The sequence below is a fragment of the Squalius cephalus genome (genome assembly GCF_949319135.1).
Source record: "Squalius cephalus genome assembly, chromosome: 9".
Taxonomy (NCBI): Eukaryota; Metazoa; Chordata; class Actinopteri; order Cypriniformes; family Leuciscidae; genus Squalius; species Squalius cephalus.
This window is the reverse complement of record NC_137130.1, coordinates 15,234,838-15,253,027: the sequence shown is the minus strand read 5'-3', so window position 1 is coordinate 15,253,027 and position 18,190 is coordinate 15,234,838. Positions and strand designations below refer to the sequence as shown.

At 37.7% G+C, this 18,190-nt stretch overlaps 1 protein-coding gene across 2 annotated transcripts in view; it reads left to right on the top strand.

Moving 5' to 3' along the window:
- Nucleotides 1-18,190, top strand: part of klf12b (Kruppel like factor 12b) — a 40,533-nt gene that overhangs the window by 12,913 nt on the left and 9,430 nt on the right. For both annotated transcript variants that reach the window (XM_079882341.1, XM_079882340.1), the window contains exons 2-4: nt 7,280-7,362; nt 11,762-12,263; nt 17,560-17,695. In XM_079882341.1, coding sequence (XP_079738467.1) covers nt 7,297-7,362; nt 11,762-12,263; nt 17,560-17,695 — 704 coding nt within the window. In that variant the 5' untranslated portion in view covers nt 7,280-7,296. The remainder of the gene's footprint in view (nt 1-7,279; nt 7,363-11,761; nt 12,264-17,559; nt 17,696-18,190) is intronic.

Genomic DNA, 18,190 nt, shown 5'->3' with positions numbered 1-18,190 from the left:
TTATTTTGAGATTTCTTGGTGTTTTAGAATATTTTATACTTGGATATATTGCTGCCGTATCGGTTAATGGCTGATATTGGAGATTTTTTCATGGATGTTTAATACATATACACAAGTTTAAGATGAAGTACTAAGATTACTGAAATAAACTGAAATAAATAAATAGAACTATTAATATATAGAAATAAAAAAAAACTGCTAGCTTGGTTAAAACCAGACCATTCTCAGTAGTAACTGAGTTATGGTCTGGGAAAGCTCCATAGACAAATCATTTCCAAAGGGGCGTCACCAACGGACGTCGCTCAAATGCCTCGTCAAGAGCGATCGTCATCGTGTAAAGCTGCGTCCCAATTCACCTAAGTTACACTACGCCATAAAAGTATGTACTCTTTTTGTGAAGAAAAGGTATTTACTTTTGAATGTGTAGCAAAAAAGTAGGCAAGCTTTGGGACATACTACTTCGTCATCTTTATCGGACGGATCTGTCGCGTGCATCCTGTCACTTAAACTGCCCTGTCAATCATCGTGTCAGAGTTAAAATCCTCTATTAAATTAAATTGAATTTCCTACCGTTTCGGAGAGAAATGTAGTAGCACGTTCATCTGCCAGTGGGTCTTTCATGGAGACTGTCCTCATGTGTTTGCAATTTGAATATAATAATGCATTTAAAAGTTGAACGGACGTCGGTCAAATGCCTCTGGGCGCAATTGGATAGACCTAAAACCAATCAGAGCGATCGTCATTGTGTAAAGCCCGCCTCAACGTTTCTGATTGGTGCCGCGATTTCTAGGCCATGGAAATGGGCTTGAATGAGCTCTTTGCCAGACTACTTCTCGAGCAAATCTGAATTTGCCGGAAGTTGTCTGGGTTTTCCCAGGCTAGATGTCTGCATGAAAGACACTGTTTATTGAAGAATTTTCAGGCCAGTGCTGCTTCGTCAGAATTGTCACAAAGGTTTATCATATGCATGTGTTTTTAAGTCTAGTATATTTAAACATTCAAGTAATTCTGAACTATTCAAGCTCAAGAAGATGTGAAAAAGAACACAATTCGGTATTTAAGAGAGGCTGCGAAAGAAGAAATTGAGTTCTCTTTTGCGTCTTGTGCTTGAAATACACACAAAATTATGTTAAGATACCTGTTTTGATGAGTAAACCTTTGCGAAAGAAAACGCATGTTTAACAGTATATTGGATCCATGCATTAGCTCTTAAAGTGACAGGAGCCTATTACCTGCTGCTCTCTGTGTTCTTAATGTTAATCAAACAACAAAAGACAGAGAAAATCACTCACTGCTCTTGACTGAATACCTTTTGTAGCTTAACCTACATTTAATTTATACACTGAAGACTATGCAGTGTTATTTTACTGCTGATCCTTTAATTGCTGTACATAAATACTACAGTTAGACCTACCTGAAAACCTTTTTCTATTTCATTTTCAATTTTGCACCGTCATTCATCTTGGTTCTATTGTATTTATTTGTGCTGTTGCTTTTAATTTGTTTATTTGTTCTTATTTATTACTGACTGTTCACTTGGCTTCAGTAATAACTAGTACTTTGTATTAGTTAGGCTAGTACTTTTTGCTGTGGCATCGAATTTGAAATCAAGAATTGTGACATTTCACTGCAAGCCTATCTAAAATTTTGGTTGTCTTATTAGAATATAATGTTACATGGGTCACAACAATAAAAACAATACTTATTTATTTATGCAAATAAAAATTTAAACCAGTGGCCCAACCAGTAAAAAATCCTTAGCGTTGAGCCCTGCTTTTTTTAATGTAACTTAGTTATTAATCTTTAAAAACACTACTAATTTAGTTAAATGTAATCCTTAGCAAATCTTAAGACCCACTTTATATTATAAAGTAATGATGCCTAAATTCACTTGACACTATTAGTTTCAGTTGCTTTGTATTTTTATTTTCAACATTCACACAAAAAAGTTGACAATTTAAATATCTGCCATAACACAAAAATGATTATCGAATTACCGGCATCGGCCAAAATTTAAATGTCAGTGCTTCCCTATTTTATACCCCTTGACAAATTGATAGGCTATTACTTTATAAATACCTCCAAACCACTTAAATAAAGGTTCCCACTATACACTGTAACGCCCCTCACATCAATGCCACACCAGGCTTGGCGAGGCAGAAAGTTATACAATGAGGTATGCAACCGGCTCCAGGGGGCAAGTTGAATACTCTTTAAATCATTGTGTAGCAAGGTCAGCGTGGGGTCCAGGAAGGTCAGGCTTTTCCACCCAGGCCTGTCACCTCATATTGATCCGCTCGTCATTCTTTGGGGTCTGCTCGCCGGTGCTCCGTCTGCACCCACGTCCATCGGGGAGTTCTGGAGCTACGGCTGGGCATGGGAGTGCCAGCCAATCCCCTCCCCTGGCTCCCCCATCCTCAGCCGGAATCAAATCCCAGGCGGGCCCCCTCCCCGTTGCCCCGTTTCCAGTTGAATTGCCCTCATTCTTCTCAGGGAGCCTCTCGGGGGACGGCTTCAGCCGTGCATGGCAATGAGATGCCTGAGCACTCAGTTACTGCACCTTCCATGCTCATAAAGCTCACACCTGGGATCACCATTTCATTTCGCCGTCCCGGTGAAATGGAAAGGTGATCTTAATCTCTCTCGCTCGCTCGATTGCTCTCTTTCCATTTCTCCAGTTTTTTAAAGGGATAGTTCACCCAAAAATTAAAATTCAGAAACGCATTACAAAAAGGTCTTATTAGTTAGTTATGCATTATCTTACAAAGAGCAATACATCTGTTAAATTATTCATTCATCTTTGTTAACATTACTTAATAAAAATGCAACTGATTATTGTTAGTTCATGTCCATTAAATAATATTAGCATGCAACTTTTGATTTTAATAATGTATTAGTTGCTGTTGAAATTAACTTGAACTAGTATTAATAAATGCTTTAGAAGTATTTTCATTGCTAGTTTGTTAACTAGTCAACTAATGTTAATGGATTGAACCTTATTGTGAAATGTTTTTGAAAATTCTGTCACACATTTACTCATCCTCGTGTTTTTCTTTCTTCTGTGGAACACAAAAGATATTTTTAAAAATGTCTTGTTTCTTTTTTTATACATAGAATAACATTTAACGGGGTCCACAGTTGTTTTGGATCCCATTGACTTTTATTGTATGATTAAAAAGAGTTGAAACATTCTTCAAACTATCTTCTTTTGTGTTGCGCAGAAGAAAGAAATGCAAAAAGGACTCCTGCTCGGTGTGCTTGATCACATGGAATGCACGTCAAGGCAAACAAACACACACCCATGGGTCTGTTTTGGAATTAAAACTAAACTTTACATGCACAAGATGATTAATTATCCATAAACAATATCATAACATACAAGTCCTAATGTGAAAATTCCTTTGTTAGGGTCTGCTAGGGTAATACACTGACAGTATACTAGACTAGATAAATCGCACAATCTGACCAAGAGCATTTATGCTGTTTGGAGAAGGCGGAGGAAGATGGATCTAGAATTAGTCATCATTACTCTTGCCTCTAGTATCACATTGCCACTGTTAAATACAGTTGGCGAAACACCATCCTCCATCACAACCTCTTGATTAAGTGTTAATCAATTGGAGCTAAGATAGACAAATTGTGCCTAAATGTTAACCTCATGGTGCTGTACTCAATTATGCTAATAATCTGTTCATTTGATGGTTAATGAAACAACTGAGACCTTGCTCTTGGTATTGATTTCCCATTTGGAGCTCTCTTAAGGGACAAGGTTAGTTAGGCAAGAGGTTGGCTCATTTATCTGATCTAATGATCAATGTCTCAGAGTGATATGCTTACACAATACACAAGAGTGTGATGACAGCTCCTTGGACACACACGCACAAAAAATAGCTGGCTGTTGAACAGCGAGTGCCCTGGTCAACTGTGAAATCTCGCATGTCAATCCAGAAGGACAATAACCCTCTGAGCTCCAACTTGAGTTGCCATGGCAACATTATCTCAGCCCACCACTACCTGGAGCCATTGGACATCCTGATCACAATATCAATCCAATGCACACAGATTAACTTGGAAGCACACTCAGTTACAATTCACACAGAAATTATATTTTGCTTTTAACTCCATATGACTAAGTCTTTTTAAATACAGGTCAACTGTGCTACTGCTAAAGGCTAACATGCATGCTAGTGCTGATGTCTGAAATGAAATTACTGTTAAATGATGTTTTTATTTTATTTTTTTATTTAGCTATATAATTACAAGACAATATATTAAAGAATAACACTGCAAGATATTAATAAAAGCATGAAAACGGTTTTAGGAGAAATGGTAAACGCTTTTCTGGTAAATGCTGTTAACATTTGAAATCTCCAAAACAAACATGCACCTATACCCAAATGGATCACACCCCTATCTTGATGCCTCCGCCCCCACATTCACGTACACACTTAGCACACACACTCACGTACAAATGCTTTACACATAAATGAAAGCAGTTTGTGTTGCTATGATAATTCAGGTCGAATGTCTAATTGTTATTTAGCTTACTGATCGTAACCCTTCTTTTAAAGTTATATTGACATTTTCCTCTTTTGTATTTTCTCTGCCATCTCTCTCTTTCTATAGTCGTTCTGCTAATGTATGTCTTGTGCACTGAGCTCTCTCTCCGCCCCCATCATAAGTGGACACGCCCCTTACTGCTGATTGGCTACAAGTGTGTTTTGGTGCTCGGTCCGATACACTTTTCAACAGCGTTTTTCAAAAACCGCTTACAGATGTGCTGCGTAATATTTTAGTGGAAACAGTGATACATTTTTTTTCCAGTATATTTTAGCGAATACAAAGTTCAAAAGAGCATTTATTTGAAATGGAAAATGTAACATTCAACGTTAAATGTAACATTCAAAATGTCTTTACTCTCACTTTTAAACAACTTAATGAATCCTTGCTGAATAAAAGTATTAACAGTATTTCTATCTACAAAAAAAGGAGAAAAATCTTTCTGACCCAAAACTTTTTAAATTTGGTTATAGTTTGGTCAAAGTTTTTTATCACTTTGCATATTTTTTTGCCTAATTGTTTTAATTGTATTTGTAATGACTAAAATTAAATGCTTGAATATGACATGACAAAATATTAACAAATCTTTTGTCAAAACACAATAGCTGTGTGAAAATGTACACTGGCTATTTATGCATAACAATGTAGATTCATCCAGTGGACTGTAATGTTGTCTCATCTTCACCAGAATGGGTTCAGCCCAAGTGCTGAGTCGAGATCTGGGCCTCATTTCCTGCTGCCCATGCCAAGACTGAAGTGTAATAGAGATGTTTAAAGCATATCTGCTTTGCTTGCATTCCATCATGTGCTGCTGCTAAAATAATAAGTGCACAGGTTACTTCAGGACAACTCCCTCTGAGCCACAATCGCATTGTTGTGATTGGCTCTTTCCTGAGGTTCCCCTTTGCTAAGAGTCGTAACAACTCCGAAAGCCACACTGACCGTATTTACAACACTAGTGACAGATGTTCCTACGAGCCGCACACTTCAAAGTAAGTCATTTTGACAGGAAGAGATTTATGTTCACTCCTTTCAATCCTCAAGACAAGTCACCTGTCTGTTTGTGTGCAAACTCATCCCTTCCAAAAGGCGAAACCCAAACAAACACGAGGACACATGAATTTTACATTTCCCAAGATGCCCATGTGTCTATTACTGTGCGTTTATGGTGTTAAACATGGTAAATTGAGTAGACGGGGGAGAGAAACTGTCTCTGTGGGAGTTCTGGAGCCCATCATGCAGTGCTCTAAGAGCTATATTAACTTGTAATCAGATTCCACCAGTTCATTAAGGCTGTCTCCTCGTGCATCCCTTGGATGTTGAGGGAGGTGGCCACTTTTTTTTTTATTTGTGAAAGAGTCTGGTAGAGCAATGCCCACTGTAAAGCACAGAGCTGTAACAAGCCTGTAGTCTTTGTTCCGAGACTCAGACGCCTGAGGGGAGTTTGCACAAAGACATGGATTCTGTTAGAAAGTCTTGTCATTTGTGTGGATATACAAGAAGAGAAATGTCAGGAGACTCTGATAGCAGAGGCAGCCTTGGATGTGTGAATTCACTGTATGCAGCTATACGTATGTGTGTGTGTTGTACGAGTGAGTGCATGTGTTTGCTAGCACATCTCTACCCTATAGACATGCAGCAGGTCGCCTAGGTGATGCCGAATGTTCTTTCCTATCTACAGGTCTCCTTTACACACACGGCATTAATGTATTTTCAGATCTCTGAAATTCGAAGATGGTCTGGAATGTTTTTTGCCCGTATTAAGGACATACATTATTCATTCAAGTATTTTAGGAATTGCTATCTGATTAACAGAGCTGTATATATGCTTTTTACCTGTATTGTTTACATAAATAAATAAATAAATAAAATACACATTAAACTACTTGTAAGTCAAATGTAACGATGTTACTTTGCAAAGAAGTTGTTCGAGCAGTGGTTTCACAGTGTTAAAAAGAACAACAGATACTGTGGTCTTGTGATTTGCTCAGCAATATCTGATTATTTATGAATTCGACTCATTTGGTCTTTTCAAAGAGAGTTAGCCTAGAGCTATGCTAAGCTATAAACATACTAAACTAAGCTATTAGCTTGAAGGCTAACTAAAAACACAAAAAGGTAAATGTTTTGCTTTTTATAATACAATATGTGATATCTAACTAAATGAACAAAAAATAAAAAGAAACATGAAAAATGTTAATTGATGTCTATTTTTGATTAGGCACCAAGAGTACTAAGTGCATCATAAAGCGTATTCTATGGAGTAGCTTTGGGATCCAAGGGGGATAGGATCCTGAAGGGAGATTTTGGATGTCTATAATGTTTAACAAAAAACTAAGGGCAAATCTGTATTTTTCCTCTCTAAGTTACTTATTGGTGTTTATTCACAAAAAAAGCTTACTTGATACTGTATTTATCCTGGATTTTCTCAGCTTTCTCTCAGATTTCTTACTACGCTACATTCTGTGTCACTCACTCTTCACTGCCCTTTTGGTGTAAGATACCAGCCAAAATACAGGCCAGATGCGTTTGTTTACCCTCAGACATAAACCTGAACTGCTTACTGACTGCATACCGTCATGACATCATTGCCTGTTGCATTGTAGCCTGCGCTATTGTTTCGGAGCATGCTAGGTATGGTGCAATCACTGAAAAGGTGAGAGGAGTCACACGCAGCTTTCTCATGCCTTTCTCTTTTTCTCTCTCTCTCGACTCGCAGACGCCATCAATAACAGGATGTTAATGCTAGACGGAATGCCTGCAGTCCGAGTCAAAGCAGAACCTCTGGAATCTGAGAGAGGGGTAAGAGAACAGTTGTTTTTCATACAAGTTTTGTCCTGACCTCTTAACCATTCTCTTGTACCACCCTCCACTTCTTTCACCCCTCACACGCCCACCCTCTCGCTGTGATACCCCTAATTACTCCCAGGCGTGTGTGTGTGTGTGGAGCAGCCCTGATGTGGAGAGCCACAGCTGAAACAGGAATGCTCCCAGGGCTTGCAGACAGGGCCACTGCAGCCAGGACAGCCATTTTGGCAGGGCATAAGCACAGATGCAGATACACTGCTGTTGAGAGTCGTTTTCTCTTTTGTGTCATTATTTCTTCATATGCTGCTTACCTAAGTGCGTATATACTCTACATGATTGTCCAGGCACATCTATACTGTTCATCTATATATATCAGGGTTTTCAAACAAGCAAGAGGGTGCTAGGGGATCTGCGGAGCATTTCAATGAGAAAAAGTATTTTTCATAATGTGTATTTTAGGGCTGTCAAAGTTAATGTGTTAACATATTCATCAAATATGTTTAACATATTGTTTTTAATTAAAAGAAGAAGTTTTGCAAGTTTTTATAGTTAATTTGTTTTATTTCATTGTTTAACACATTTACTGACTTTGACATTATTACTTTTTAATTTTCGGTTCTGTTTGTAATTTATTAATTATGATTTTTTTTATTCTATTAACAGCCATAGCTTCTAACGGAAATAAATAAAAACATATTTGTTATATATTAAACACTGTATATAGGGTCATGTTAAACATTATGTATAAGTTTGTGGTCAGTAAGATTTAATGCTTTTCTTCAGCAAGGATGTATTCAGTTGATCAAAAGTGACAAAGATATTTTGTTGGAAAAAATATTAGAAATAAACAGTTTTCATAAATAAAATGTTTTTATTTAAACAGTCTATTCATCAAAGAATCCTGAAAAAACTATATTCAACATTGATAATAATAAGAAATGTTTCTTAAGCACCACATAAGCATATTCGAATGATTTCTGAAGGAATTAAAATATATTCAAATAGAAAGCAGTTGTTTGAAATTGTAATAATATTTCACAATATTACTCTCTGTTTTTACTGTGTTTTTGATCAAATAAATGTAGTCTTGGTGAGTATTTTTCTTTTTAAAAAAAAAAATCTTACCATACAACCAGTTGTGCATCGTGAAAAATAAATTGGATATTAATTTGTTTCAAAATAGGGATTGCCTGTGGTTCTTGAACGTTTTAAAAGCCCTGAACTATATAACTAACCTGTCACATTATCATAAGCTTTTGACTCAGCATAGCTTAGTGTATAAATTTGATTCTATTCAGTGAACTCCAAATGAATTTCTCAGTTAATGAAAAGCACAAAAGCAGATAATGGATAGACAAACCACTTTCTTAAAGAGAACCTGTTAATAGTTGCGTCTGAGAGCCAACAACGTACCCTCGTTATGTTCTACTTCACAAGCCAGCATATCAACACCTTGTTTCCTTCCTGCGAAAGGCTGGTAGACGTATTTATCCATATGCGTCAAAATGCTGTCGAGCGCCAGGAAGTGTGCAACCTACACAATGACTCTTTGAAGTGCATCTCATTGCTCAAACATGGTCGTCATTCCGGTGGCCACTTGCCAAGACCTTGCTGAGAACGGTTTGCCCCAGTTAATGCCCTCACTCGCTAGACCGAGATTTCATGTAGGATCCTCAAATAAAGTAAAAGTCATCAGTAAAGAGCCAAGGTGGAAAGTACGGAGGAGTGAGCGGTTGAGGTTTGAAAACCTTTCTACAGAAACAACTTTTTATCACCTCAAAGCCTTTCATTTACATTTCATTCCATATGAAAGGGGGTCATGTGTGCCACAGTACATTAGTTTACACTTTCAGTCTGCTATGGTTTACAGTTTCATCTTGTTTTCTTTCCTATTCACATTTAATCTCGAAATGTTGTATGTTGTGGATCAGCCAGTGATACCATATGAATAATCATCAGAGTACCTGAAAACCATATTTAAGTAAAAGTACAGATACCTTACAGCGAAAAAGACTCCATTACAAGTTAGAAGTCACCAATTTCAGTACGACTAGAGTAAAAGTTGTTAATGTTAAGTAATATATATTTAAAGCCTACATGCACTGGACATGCTGGTTTCTGCCTTATCATCGGCTGCATGTTCTCATCTCATATGTGAAACTGGTTAGAAAGGGTTTGTCCCTTTTGCTTGGAACACAAAAAGATTACAGAGGCAGGTTTTTTCAATTAGATAGCGAGTCTGTTAAGCATGATGCTGATTGGTCATTAGAGGCACCTCCCTTCCCTTTCATACAACCCTCATTAGCAGGGTGCTGATTGCATGCTATGCTAATAGAAATTCACTCACTGGGTTTGATTACTACCCTGTCTGTGCAGCTGTGCAGCATTTTTAAAGAATAAAAGACTAAAATTTACTAAAAATCTGACCATGTTCAGCATTTATTACAGCAAAAAATTAGATGATGTAAAAATAACATGCATTTTATATAAATGTGTTATTTGATTTGCGATCAGGTTAATGGATGTTTAATATGAACCAGGAGGTTCTCTTGTTTAATTTGATATAGGCCTATTTACTCAAAACATTCACCTAGAATGTCCGTTATCTTTGTTCAATTGTTAGCCAATGTTTTCATGTGTTTGTTTAATAATGTCTTGCCAATTTGGTTGCTGTTTTAGAACATTTTAATAAATAAGTATTTTTTTATCAATATGCTTAAAATACAGTGGAGTTGGGGCAAGGGGTTAATGAGGGTTGGTGGAAAAAAAAAAAGCTTTTTTTTTTTTTTAAATGTAAACTTGTTTGGCCTGCAAGAGAAAATTGACTTGGAGATATTTGCAGACCCTATAATCCCTTAATAGCCCCACCAGTCAATTGAGTAGAGCTGTGAAAAAGTTTCATTGTGCTTTTTCTTTTAGCCCAAAAACTCCTGAAAGAGACTAAATCACCAATGAACCATTGTTGTCAGCACTGTCACACTTTGCAGAAAGGGGTTTCTTTGTTCTTAATATACTGCTCTTTTCCCTGCCCAGTCATATCAGTATTGTAACCCTGACCTTAAGGTCATGTGTCCTGACCTGTGACAATGCCCTCTGAACCCTGAATGACTCCACCTGGGTTTTTACGGGTCATGTCAGCATATTTAATTGCCTGACATTTGTTTGTTTTTGGATTCAGATGCAGTTTTATTGTACCACATACTGCTGATTCATGGGTCGGTAACGCTCAGAGTGACTCCACTTGTCCGGAGTAAAAATAGTATGAGCTCTGGGGGGAAAACGGTAATTTGCTACAGGCCCACTCAGTCTGCATAAAGAAAAGTGAGTCTATAAACAAAGTCAAGCCGTGATTCTGCAGCAGACCGTTTATCACATCTGCAGTCGCAATTCGAGAACTTTTCCCCTCGTTTTAATGTGCTGCTCTGTCATGATTAGCCGCCTGCTCAGGAGTGATCATTTCACTGTATGCGCTTACTGCAGAATTGAGCGCTTTGTCTGCTAGCACTTTAGGTGTTTTTGAGCAGACAAATATGTGGAGTTGACAGATCCTGTCTCCGAGATGTAGTTCTGATAGTTGAGAAAGCAAAAAAAAAGTAAAGCTATGTTTTGTCCATGTTGCGGACCACAATTTGAATGTGCCGGGAATTGTTGTTATAAATTATATTATGAAAAGCATTTCCTCATATTTTTTAACTCTTTCCCTGCCATTGAAAGAATTTTCCGTCATTTGACACCGCTTCTCCGCCATTAACTTGATTTTCCGATAATCCATGTTTTCACTGTTATACGGTAGGGGCCTCTATTACGCATCTTCTGAAATAGTATTGAATCTCTTGAGAAGAAGCAGAAACATGTAAGCTAATGCGATCAACAAACATTAAACAGCATATAAATCAAAACTGCCTAACGTTAACGAATGAAATGACGACCCAGGACGAGATATACGACTGTGCAAGCTTTGGGGGTGTTGATGGACTCGATCTATGTTTTGATCACTGCTCTGAATCCAAACCGGTGGTAGCCTTTGACAAAAATGAGAATGTCTCAGCTTTTTTTTGTGTGTGTTGATAAAAACAAATGCATGAAGGTAGAATAAAATGTTTTTTCAAAAAAAAAAGAAAAGAACAGAGCCTTTGCTTTTAAACAACAAAAAATGTAAGAAATGTAAGGCCATTTTTTTAAAATGCTGGCAGGGAAAGAGTTCATATTTAAATACAATTTAAAATATAAAAATTAACATAAAATATAATTACTTTTGAAAATGTTTGTTTAAAAAAAAATCACTGAATTACTGTCATGATGCACATAAAAAAAAAGAACTCATCAATGAACATTTGAGTCAGAAATTTGATTGAAGAGATTTACACGGCTTTTATGTGTGTCTTCCTTGCAGTCACCCAAAGTGCACGGCTATCCTGATATGGAGGCGGTGCCAATCCTGCTCAGCAAAGTGAAGGCAGAACCTCCAGAAGACCTGCTCTCATCCGAGCAGTTCCAGACCCAGACGGAGCCCGTGGACCTGTCAATCAACAAAACACGGACGTCATCTCCTTCATCCAACACCTCACCCATTACCTCAGCCTTCTCTCCATCCTCCTCTTCATCATCGTCGTCCTCACCTTCCGTCATCGCCTCCATCTCCACGGGAATGCCCTCCGTTTTGACACCCGGGCCGTTGGTGGGCTCTTCTCATGGAGTTAGAGGCAAGCAATTTTTGCACATCATCCACCCTGTTCCCCCTTCGAGCCCCAGTAAACTGCCCAGTCAGGTGCACCGTATCCCTGTGGTGGTGCAGTCGCTGCCCCTCATGTACACCACAGCCGTACGCTCTCCTTCCACCCTCAACTCCACCATCATGTTACCTCTCCTGGACGAGGCCAAGTGCCTGGGCAAAGGTAAGGACCTCATTTTAGATTGATTCCAATTGATTCATTTTTTCATACAGTTAAAAAGTAAGTTGATTCCTTCATTTGACAAGTTGGAGGTTTGCAACTTAACAGTTTGAGAATTACTTAATTGATCACCACTGTGCCCCTGGGTGAAGCACTTAACATCAACCCGCCCCAGGGGGAATGCTGAAATCAAATGAAATTTTGATCACAGGGGAAAAGAAATGAGCTGGAATGGGGAAAAAATGAAAGCTGATTAAAAGAATCTGTTCGGATTTGTTTTTAAAAGACTAGCTTCAGACAGCAGAATCTCTCTGTCCTTTCTTCACAGTAAAGCACCACACTCATAATGACATGCAGATATGGGTTGATTGTCCTCAGCTGCCTGTGTACTTCCTGCTGTTAGGGAGTATGTGATGTGTGTCAGGCCTTGCATACGCACTGCTTCTGGAGGGCATACAAACGAAAAGCCTAATTCCAAATCAAGTAAGCAGGGTGGGGAATTAATTCCTACCACCATCCAAATGCTAGTACTGTTTGGAGAGTGGCGGGTAATTTTGATTTATGTACCAGCCAATATGGCGGTCCACCTGCGAGCCATCTCAGATTGCCATTTGACGAAAAAATACGGTTGCTTTTTTAAAGAAAAGCATGTTTGTTGAAGTAATATTTGATTTAGATTTGAAAGTCATTTGAAAAGCTGACAAGGTGCATGTTGTCCCAATATACATTATTCAAGATATTCCTAGCACTTTGCTGCTTAACACACCCAAACATGTGAGGTATTTTCACACTTGCTTCATTTCATCTAAAATTGCGGTATACAGCGTAAATGCAAAGTGAACTAATAGTCTTTCACATATGGACCAAAAATGAGATACAAGGAAAAATGAAAACACTAAGAGAACTAATTTCTTTTTCACTTTGTTGAAAAATTTCTTTTTTTTTTTTTTTTAACATGAAAGGTCAGAATTTCGTTCTTTTCAAGAGGACTCAAATGTGAAAACACAATTGAGATTACAGCTACATTGCAGAGATGTGCTTTTTACATTTGTTCAAGTTCACATATGGTTGTTTCTTCAACTTTTGGCACTTTTATATCCCAGTTTTTATTATACGTCTAGCCCACAGTTGCGGTGTAATTTTTTCTTTTTTCTTTTTTACCTCAAACAACAATTTTGCCCATAATAATGTTTTATATATAAGTTTGTGTACTTGTTTACCAAGGACACAACAGTGTTCAGTGAGGAATGCAACATGAGACATGATGTGTAGGAAAAAAAAACCCAAAAGAAAATGGTATGTACCATAATTTTATTATAGTAATTTCAATTACATTATGTGTATTCAAGATACATAATGTGTTAGCTGTGAAAATAGCCGTAGCAAGATTAAGGTGTCTTTTTATTTTAAAAAAAGCAGCTCAAAATGTCCTTTCCACCACAAAATTGTGAAATGTTCAGAAAAAAAAAAGACAAAAATTGTCCTGGAATGCATGTTTGGCCTCTGTTGGACATTGTTTGTAGACAAATTTACTAGTGAGAGTGTGAAAAGCCTGTTATTTTCTAAAAGTCAACAGGGCCAAAAGTGCCCATAGTTTAAGAAACAGCCATACATAGGGAGTTGTATATGTTTACATTGAATAAATAAAATTCCCCACACTATAGCTACTGTAAGACCCACAGTTATGCAGTATCTTAAGACACTAATCATCCTGGGATGAATGTGGTTTCTTCAAATGTAGGATCTGTGTCATTGTCTCAATTCCAAGGTCAAGCAGAAAGGTCCCACATGCCCTAATCAGAAGCACACATCTTGCATGGTGCGTTCCCAAACTCTCGAGACCTCACCGGACTGCTGTTTATGGTTGGTTTCCTGTAGGGCGAGTTTTAATACTCTGGCAGTAAGCCATGATGTTCTGGGTGTTGCTGTCAAATGGTGTTCGGCCCAAGCGGAGGGCACAAGGGAGCTGTTTGTTGCTCAACCTCTTGTTTATCTGGGAAGGGTGTCTGTCCCAAATGGTTGGGCAGGGCTGGGCATCCTGTTAGAAGGAGGATTTAAATACTGGGTGTCTCGCTCAGCTTCAGATGAGGAAAGAAAGGAAAAACAAGGTTTGCATAATGGGGTGGGGCGGATATTGAAGATGGGTGGCACCGCGAGCAGTCAGGCACATAGCAACATGGACTCCACCCAGAGAGCTCCGAAACAGCACAGAGGAAATGGGGTCAGACCTGGGCGGGGTCAACAGGGTAGCAGACGGTGAGATGCTTACATGATAGTGAGACAGTTACATTTTACCACTATATTGAGACACCAGTATGCACCGATCAACACTTACATGTAAATGTTTTCATCATGGCCAGTGACAGCTGGAAACACAATGGACAGCTCACACTTTTACATGCTCACGCATACTCATGTACAGGTTGCCAGGGGGAGGTGGGAGGGGGTGTGCCCTTCTCCACAGCTCTGTCTCCGGCTGAGTTACCATGGAAACAGGCTATGGCTGGAAACAACAGGAGAAAGAAATCATGGGGTTTGCTTCACCACCTCTTATGAACTCTCGCTTTTGTCATTGCCTTTATATGGTCGTTTTTAAGGAATATCCATGCAAGCTATGAACTGTAGGTAGCTTGAATGGATTATGGTGGAAACAGTCATCAGAGGGAGTACAGAGACAGGCCATTTTATTTGTGAATGCTGTCTATAATATCTGTCTATACTATCGAGTAAATTCAAAATTATATATATTTTTAAAGATGATTTTCATGATTTAGTCTTGCATATTTTAGTTTAGGCATATAGCACATTAAAAAGTGCAGCACAAACTAAAAAGACTAATAAAATGAAATAAAAAAAAATACAATTTCAAAAATATAATGCAAATAAGAAGTTATCAAATATTTGAGTGCATTAAAAATAATCAGGGGAATCAACAGTATACAAATATGATTCTGGATCTGTTTTGAACATTGATCTTGTATCATAATGTAATGTAGAATATAGTGTTTTGAATTGTTTTGCATTATACAGATGTTATAATCTGCAATCAATATGCTATAACTGATTTGTGTCTAGCCTGCCCTGAGTAGATACAATGGAGAAGGAGAGAGAAAAGCTCCAGGCTCTTGTAATGTGTCCAATTAATCTTTCAATGAAATCCTCCGTTAGTTTTTGCTGAGCGTTTGTGGCTAAAGTGGATGTTTAAGCTACCCTTGCAAAAGGCATAGAAACAGCTTATGGCTAACGGTAAAAAGCAATAGGTGTGAAGCTAGACCAGTGCATGTGATGTTTACTTAATGGTTCTTTACTAGTAAGTTGCACGTCAAAAGTGGAGTGCTGGTCTACTCTGTTCTCACAGGATTGTATGTACACTACTGTTCAAAAGTTTTGGCTCTGTAAGATTTTTTTTATATTTTTGAAAAGTCTCTTATGCTCGCCAATGCTGCATCTACTTGATGAAAAATACAGCAAAAGTATTGCAAAATATTATTATAATTGAAAATATCTGCTAATATAATCCTGTGTTGGCAAAGCAGAATTTTCAGAATCACCAATCCAGTCTTCAGTGTCACATGATAGTTCAGAAATCATTCTTATATCTTGATTTGCTGCTCAAGAAAACATTAGGATTGAATAGAATAGAAAGTTCAAAAGAACAGCATTTTGAAATATAATTTTCTGTAACCATGTTAAAGTTTTTAATGTCACTTTTGACCAATTTAATGCATTCTTTCTGAATGAAATAATTTATATAAAATAATAAAATCATACTAACTACAAACTTTTGGGATTTTTAAAAAAAAAACATTATCAGCATGTAGTTTGAGTGTTTTTTGCTGAGGTGCATTGTCTGCAGTGGCAGCTCAAAAAAAATCATGGCCCTCAAAAATTTTACGTTTTACACCGAAATGCTTCTGAGATCAAATAACTGACATCTTAAGTGTTCCCATCATTCATACAGATATTCATAAATTGGCAGCATAACTATGTCCAACACCTAAGAAACAAAGGGTGAGTGGCAGCACAGTGCTGTTGTCTTTAGACGCTCTCCGGGCATCTGATCGCCTGTGCTGGTGACATGCCCGCAGGACACACCGCCCTAGGCTGATTGGGAGACAGCACGGACACCTCTGATCCGGGATCAGGTCTGACAGACTGCTGAGAGAGCAGCGAATTAGAAGCGTAGCCCTGCAGCCTGGGCTAACCCACATAATATTAACAAAGCTTTGAGTCAGGGAGAATGCTGCTCTCAATCTGTGGGGAATGAGATACAGTAATCAGAGACGGGTGTTCTGTGACCGCCAGTCTAAAACACTGACATATGCAGGTGTGTCTGAATTAAAAACCTGTAATTGATGACAAACTCACAAACAAGCACACGGCTGAAATGTATCATATGCTATTAAAATACACGTTGTCTTTGTATTACATTATGTCCGAACCAGGACATGATAAAGCATCAATATTTTTCCATTTATGCATTTGGTAGATGCTTCTAATCAAGGTCTACTTTTTTTTTCAAATTTTTTTTTTAAATGCTAATAACTGTATGTTCTGATCATCTGGGATTCTGTCACTTCATACCATTGTTGTTATTGTTAACTAAAACTATTAAGAATCCTTTACAATAATTTAAATAAAGCTGAAATATAATCAAATATAAATATTAAATGAAAAACTTACAAAGCAAAAATAAATGTTGCCTTGGCACCTAACTGAAATAAATAAGTGTAAGTACTAAATTACTTAAAACATTTTAAATAAAAATAACAAAATTGCTACAAATAAAATGTCGCTGTTGTATTGTGGCTGGTTACCAATATGTTTTAATATACAAGTTTTTAGGTGCTGTAAGATGAAGGGTGTTTCTTTTACTATGGACCCTTTTGGTCCTGTGGAACTTTTAGTAAATAAACCGCAGGATCATTTCAACCATCTCAAATGATGTGCTGTGTTTAATATCAGTCTGTGGTGGAAATTATATTTATAACATTTTTGGGCATTTGAAAAGTTGCAAATATAAATAATGAAGGCACGATAATGTTTCCAAGACAGTTAATGTGACCTTAATACAATAAACAGAAAAAAAGTTGAAATCTGTTCGTTTGAATAAAAATCAACCCCTGGGACATTAAGGTGCCAAAAGTTGAAGAAACACCCTGAAATGCTGTGCTAATTCCTGCTCAACGTCATGTAGCATATTGTGAGCTTCTGAATGGGAATGAGAATGTCCTCGGGCAGAGCGCATATTACAGTCATGTAACTAACCTCCTCCTCTGTTGTTCTCCCCCTGCGGCAGCACAAACAGACCCCAATGGCTTGTCACCAAGACAAATCAAAAGTGACAGTGATGATGACGACCTGCCAAACGTGACCTTGGACAGTGTTAATGAAACGGGATCCACAGCGCTGTCTATAGCACGAGCAGTGCAGGAGTGAGTATCCTCCAAAGACACACTCTCACAAACACACCAGCATGCACTGGAAATCAAGCTCCAACATATGCAGACTGACAATCTTCTGCTAGAAAATTGTATCGACGTACTGCTAACAGTCAATTTGGAGATTCTGCTTTGTAGTTTGACTTTAAAGTAGTGGATCCAAGGCCCCCCTTAGTCCAAGATTCAAAGGCCCTTCCATCTGCTGATATGCACTTGTTGTAGTAAAACATAAATAAACTCAAAAATATGATGATAGTTTAATGTTGTACATCTGTATTTTTAGTGTATTGTTTTAGCATTTTAACTAGGATTATGTTAATAAAACTAAGGCCCGGTTTCACAGACAGGGTTTTTGTTAAGCCAGGAGTAGGCCTTTCAATTAGGACATTTAAGTAGCTTTTATAAATGTGCCTTAAAAAACAAATTACTGATGTGCATCTTGAGACAAAACAAAGGCACTGACATATTTTAAGGTATGTCAGTGCAAGT